Source organism: Belonocnema kinseyi, chromosome 6, assembly GCF_010883055.1.
Source record: "Belonocnema kinseyi isolate 2016_QV_RU_SX_M_011 chromosome 6, B_treatae_v1, whole genome shotgun sequence".
Lineage (NCBI taxonomy): Eukaryota > Metazoa > Arthropoda > Insecta > Hymenoptera > Cynipidae > Belonocnema > Belonocnema kinseyi.
Genome location: NC_046662.1, coordinates 107,681,017 through 107,687,304, shown reverse-complemented (window position 1 = coordinate 107,687,304; position 6,288 = coordinate 107,681,017). Strand labels below are relative to the sequence as shown.

At 30.8% G+C, this 6,288-nt stretch overlaps 3 protein-coding genes across 15 annotated transcripts in view; 2 read left to right on the top strand and 1 right to left on the bottom strand.

Annotated features, from left to right (window-relative positions):
- The window catches only part of LOC117174633 (colorectal mutant cancer protein), a 323,721-nt gene that overhangs the window by 136,457 nt on the left and 180,976 nt on the right, over positions 1-6,288 (bottom strand). The gene's annotated exons all lie outside the window — the stretch shown is intronic.
- LOC117174637 (small integral membrane protein 4) lies at positions 1,946-2,244 on the top strand. Its single transcript, XM_033363914.1, has one exon. The coding sequence runs from the start codon at positions 1,991-1,993 to the stop codon at positions 2,210-2,212; it is 222 nt and encodes a 73-aa protein (XP_033219805.1). The 5' UTR covers positions 1,946-1,990; the 3' UTR covers positions 2,213-2,244.
- LOC117174638 (uncharacterized protein C12orf73) lies at positions 2,201-2,400 on the top strand. Its single transcript, XM_033363915.1, has one exon. It carries the CDS (start codon positions 2,222-2,224, stop codon positions 2,393-2,395), a length of 174 nt encoding a protein of 57 aa, XP_033219806.1. The 5' UTR covers positions 2,201-2,221; the 3' UTR covers positions 2,396-2,400.

The following is a 6,288-nucleotide window of genomic DNA, read 5'->3' as shown; positions in this document are numbered from 1 at the left end:
TTTTGCATTACTTAATATTAATTGTTTAATTTAGTATGTCGGCTATTAAGAAATTTTGATATTGAATTTCGATAACACTTAACTTTATTCGTAGTTATATTTTTATGAAACGTTCATTATTGCAATTCATAGTTTTTGGGAATCAATTGTCAATATTATAAGGTTTAAAGATAAAGAAAATATTGGTGAATATAAAATTCTCTTAAATTCTCTGTAAATTCTCTTGTCTTAAAATGACGGTCACAGTCACGAGAACGTGACCGGATTTTAAATGTCCGATAAGTTTAAAACTCTAGTTCTACGTTGCGAGTCCTTTGTTGTGTGCCGGATACGTTTTAGTTGAAATATATATCTTTTTTAAATATTTATTATTAAGCTTTGTACTTCAACGTAGTTTTCTCACGGCTCTTGCATTTCTAAAAGTTTGAGTCCGATATTTTATGTATAAAAAAAGTTCGAACGTTCAAAAAATTTCGAGGTTCAGAAAAAAGATGAAATAATTTTCAGTGAAGTTCCTACCAAAATAAATTACCTAAACGTACTTTATTGTACTTTAATACATTTTCCGAAGTTTCAGCTCGATATTTTATTTATAAAAAAAGTTCTTAGGTTCAAAAAAATATCCAGTGAACTGATACAATTTGCGTAAAGTTTAAAAGCAAGAAATACTCTACATCGCAAAGGATTTTATTATTACAGGTATTTAATTATAATACAATACAACTTTATTGGTGGAATCATTCTTGTCTTCTAAAGGTCATTCGTTGGCAGTTTTCGATATTTGGTGGTCAAAATTTAAAAATAGTAAAGTGCTTTCAAAATTTGCGTGCTACCTCAATGGTGGCAAGGCACTCTTTAACTTTTTTGCAAAAATAATTTTTTTTTAATTTTCGGTAGTCATTTGGCGAAAATTTGGTGCTGGTTTTTAATATTTGGTGGTAAAAATTGTGAAAGACATTAATACTTTAACAAATCTGGGGCGCCACCTGCAGCTGTTTCTGCGCATATACAATTGGCGCAAAGTTTAAAAGCAAGCAACACTCTACATTGTCAATGATTTTATTATTGCAGGCATTTAATTATAATACAAGCCAAATTTATTAGTGCAAACATTTCTTGGCCTTTTTAAGGTCATTTGTTGGAAATGTTTGCACTAGTAAATTTGGCTTGTATTATGATTAAATGCGTGCAATAATAAAATCCTTTGCGATATAGAGTATTTCTTGCTTTTAAACTTTGCGCCAATTGTGTATGCGCAGAAACAGGGGCGCGTGATGTCCCATATTTGTATTAATGTGATGTATTAATGTAATGAGTATAAATATCTTCCACAATTTTGGCCACTAAATAATAAAAATCCCCTCCAAATAACCACCAAAATATTTCATAAGGATTTTTTAAAATATGAAAGTAACCAAATTATTCAACCAAAAAAAGTTTGGATATTTATGGTTGACGTGCGAACTTCACGGACATGTATTTTTCTGGCCACATATTTGGAGCGCCAACAGAGCAGTTTAAAGTTTAGTAACATATATCAAGTGACGCAATTCAGTTGTAAGTATAGAATAATTTTATAACATTACTGTAGGTCATCTTTGAATTGTAATTGTGAATCAAAAAATGTGTAGGTTATTCTGCAAATTACAATCCCAAGATGACCTACAGCAATGTCATAAAATTATTATACACCCACAACTTAATTGCGTAACTTGATCAATATTAAATGACTTAAACTGACACTTGCACACGTCTAATAGAAACTAACAATGTTCAGCAATATGTATCATTAACAATAAACGAAACGATAATTGAAAATGATTTTGAAATTACTATGTGACGTCATAGATTAATCTCATTCTCCGGGACAACTGAAGATGGCTCTGTTGGCACACCAAATATGTGACCAGAAAAATACATGGGAGTCGGAGTACTGTGATAGAAATGAATTAGGAGTTTCACACGTTAAAGGTGCAAAAATAGTTGCCAAATGAGACGAAGGTTTCAAAAGATTGCAAAAAAGTGGCCTGGTGAAAAGTATTTTGGAGAGTACCGGTTTCTTCCTTTATTTTTTGTGGCTGGAGCGGCATTAGAGTTCTGCATGATAAACTGGCACGTGGGAGAGGTTAATTTCTACAGAACATACAAGAAAAAACGAGTGGAAGAACTGGTCAACGAAAGACTATCCCGTGAATCTTCCGAGTCAAATTAAAGAGCAAGTATGCCCGCCGGTTTATCTTACCCAAGGTATATTACGTACTTCACTGCGTCATTGTTAACAGCGTTGGCCGGTGCGCAAACTGTGCACAAATTCTACAGACCTTTGGATGATTTAAATGATCTTGTGGAAGAAGAATTAGCGAGAAGAAAATACTCAAATAAACGCAAAGTGTAAATAAACATGTTAATGTGTAATTTTAGTTATAATGTTTATTTACAGTGAAATATATATTGTTTGAGAAAGTTAATTTTCTGCTTCCAAAATTAAGGGGTCTGGTACCAGTAGTGATTTAAAATTGAAGTTAATAAGTTACGTTCATTCTCTTATTCACTTTGAATTCTGATCTGCACTGATTTTATGAATCGCAATACTAAAAATGCTTTAGGTCAGAGAAGCTCAGAGAAATTCTCCGCAGGCACTCATGTAGATATATTCAATGGTCCAGGTAGTTCTTTTAAATGTTTTAAATATCCTTTCCGAAATTGAAATAGAAATACGATCATAAATAAAAAGCAGAGAGGCTGAAATTGAAATATGAATTCAATCATAAATAAAAAGCAGAGGGGCTATATCAATAGAGTAGCCGACAATCAGGGGCACTTTGTTAAGCTTTTTAGGAGTAGATTTTTTTAAATTTCATAGTCAACAGCCTTAAACATAATAATTCGGAATCTACGGGTTTCGATGATTTCAGATATCTAACTTTTTTTTTAAATGCTTAAAATTGGAATTAATACAACGTTTCTCGTAAATGGAATGAGATACGCCAAAAAAGACAACATTTTTGAATTCAACTAGAAAATTGTATATCAGTATATAAGTTATAATTATAAATAAGTATAATGAGAAAAATCATCAATTAAAAAAAAGTGTTAATAATTTGAAGAGAAACTTAAAAAGGGAGAGCGGATTAGCCCCGACCAACTACTGTAAATAACTTTGCCCGCCCGGTACGTGACGAATACAAAAGGAACATTATATTACCGTCGCACCACTCTTAAAACGACCACTAAAAGGATCTGGAAAAGGACCCAAATCTCTCAAACTATCTCTTTCGGTAGGGTATGCTTTATTTTTAATGACTTTGAAAGCAAAAATGTCTTCCTGTTTATAGTTTTCGTTTGTTTTCAAACTGTAATCGTTTCAATAGCTAACATTAAAAATTAGAAAGGACGCTAAATTCAAATGATAAAAGAATTCAAACTAATAGAGAACGTACTTCTCACATTAAACAGTATATAATTACCCAGTAAGAAGTCTTGCATTCATCGGGATTAAAAAATGCAATTCACTCAAATGCCTGATTTTTTCGGTCGTCTCCCGAACCGCCAGGGGAAAAGATATGAGAAAAAATCAATCCCCTTCAATGCACTACGAAAAATTGTACAAAACGAAACTAAATGGAAATGAAAAATACGAAAACCCGTAGTCAGAATTAATAAAATGAAAAACTAGAAGTTTTTCATTGATATAAATAAATAATAGTATTTCTTGTAGTGTAACGTAATTATTATCCATTAATTATTTACTTAATTCTTTATCCATGTAGATTATCAATTCATTTGTCTTTTTATCTTGGCTTTCACCTAATTATTAATTTATTACTATTACTTTATGTGTATATTATTTCTACCTTTCACTTTATTCATAGCTTATACATTTGGAAAGTATATTATAACAAAAATCTTATTCATAAGATTCACGAAAATTGAAACTTCTTAAATTATATTAAAAAAAAAAAAAAGAATTAAAAATATTTTCAAAACCATATTTTCTGAAGGTAGCAGGGAAAATTAAATTCATTTGAAATATGTGCTACATTTTAGAATCCGATAAAATGTCAAAGATTTATTCTGAAGCTAAGGTAGGGTGGGGCGAGTTGAGCATAGCTGTCCTTTTCACGTCAGTATTTAAAATCTGCTAATTCATTGCTTGAAAGTAAAGCATTATATATATTCTACAAACATTTTAAATCAAAATTTGGCCAAGATAAAACTAAAAAAGTATATGCGGAATTAGAAACGAAAATAAAGAACAAGTGCGCTTGGCTCATATCGCCTCATTTCTGGGGCGGGATGAGCCAGGCATTGGGGCAAGATGGGTCACTTAATTAAATGACTTATTATATATAATTTATAATTAAGAGTCTTGTTAAGTTTGAGTATTTTAGAATGAAAACATTTCGTACACATAGCTTTCCGAAATTGAACGGAAAATTTAAAGTATTCAACTTTAAAATGATGTAATCGTTAATCCTAACCTCTACCGTAACTAACACTACAAAGAGTAAATAGAAAAACGAATTATATCCACATATCTTTTAAGAATTATATTACAGATATAAATATAGCAATTTCTCGACTTGACCATGTACATTATCTCAGTAAAAGATAAATACTACAATACGTAAATTCGCAAATACTGGACTGGTCTACTACAATTACTGCATGACACTGAATTTCATATATATTGGGGTATTAAACAGTTTTTTTAAACGTCTGCTGTATTTTTAAACCACAGCAATGATTTTCTTATTTCTATAGCATTTTACGAGTTTTAAAACAAATTTATTTAAGAAATACATCAGAAAAACAGTGCTCTCTCTTTTGGTTGACAGCAACTCATATTATTTTATCCAGGCTGTGGTCACTCAATGCTTTAGAAGTGCAGACCGATAATCGACGGTGGTGCCATCAAACGAGCCCGCAGGTTTTTAAGAGAAGATAATAGATGCTTGAGGTTATATCCAGATGATTTGTAGATAATGTGATTAAAAAAATTAATGAATTGAAAAACAAATAAAAATACATAAATAATTATCGGAATAAATATTTATATAGTTCTGCTTGTTTTTCCATTGACTTTTTCATAAAAACATGTTCTAAGGAAAACCGAAAGATGATGGAAGTATGTTTGAAAGCAGTTTTCATTTAAATTTTGTAATCATTTTCGACATCAATTTTCTTATCGGCAGGTTCCTTTCTCAAAATATTACTCCGTTTTTATGGTAATAATACAGAAGGTATCGCTCCCTCTTTTAATGTTCAGTTGTGTACTGCAACGGTAATCACCAGGTCGAAAATGATGACAACAAATTAGATATCAGCTCTCAAACAGTTCTTAATGGGTTAGGTTTCACATGTGCTGACGTTCGGAAAACAACGAAGGAGAAAGAGAGATAGATGAAACTTTGGCCCCTGAGCGACGTGTAGCGGGGGAAAGTACTACAGAGCCATCTAACGAGCCCGCAAAACAGGATCAAAGTATGTGTCTTCATGGTTGCCTATATTACCAGAGATGAGTTGGGAGATTGCTCATGTAATGGAATAAGAGACTCCGTCAAAATCCGAATGCTAAAAGCGCCCTCTTAGTTTGTGGGTCAACTCCTCGGAGTTACTTCGCAGTTTTCGGCATTTTTCAGACGTTCCGCGTCGGTAATTGCTTAAGTTAGAGATTTTTAAAAATGAGTTACCACCGCTGTTACAATTACAGGAGTTAATCATAAATGTAAATGATGTACTGCATATTTATTTACCACTCGAATATTAAGTGTTTATTATATAATTATTCTAATGATTCACAATTATTAGTGAGTAGTTATATAATGAAAACTAATTATTTATTTTTAAAATTACAATTTTAAATATTATATCGTTACATAGCTATTTGTATGCTTTAAATCATAAATTATGACTTATAATTTTAATACATCACCGGAAAAAGTTTTATGTTCACCTATTTTTTAATGACCGATAAGTTTTATTTATTTTAATTATGACAGAGCTAAACATTTTTCTCTTTAAAATGTTGAATGCTATCAAAATTCAAAATTCTGTATAAAATCAAGCAGGGGATAAATCCAATTTGTCCATTTTATAAAGAATTTTGAGACTTCTTTAGAAACAAAAAAATAGTATATTGTCAATTATAATACCTTAAAGTTTTCTCTAAAACGCTAAAATTAAGTAACTATTATAATATATGTTTATCACTTAGAGATTGTATTAATTAATATACAGTTTGTAGCTAAAATACATATATACTTTTACAAATTTATAGTGTTTTAA

Excerpts from the sequence above, each read along its gene's own strand:
- LOC117174638 (XM_033363915.1), top strand. The coding sequence starts at position 2,222 with ATGCCCGCCGGTTTATCTTACCCAAGGTATATTACGTACTTCACTGCG.
- LOC117174637 (XM_033363914.1), top strand. The coding sequence starts at position 1,991 with ATGAGACGAAGGTTTCAAAAGATTGCAAAAAAGTGGCCTGGTGAAAAG.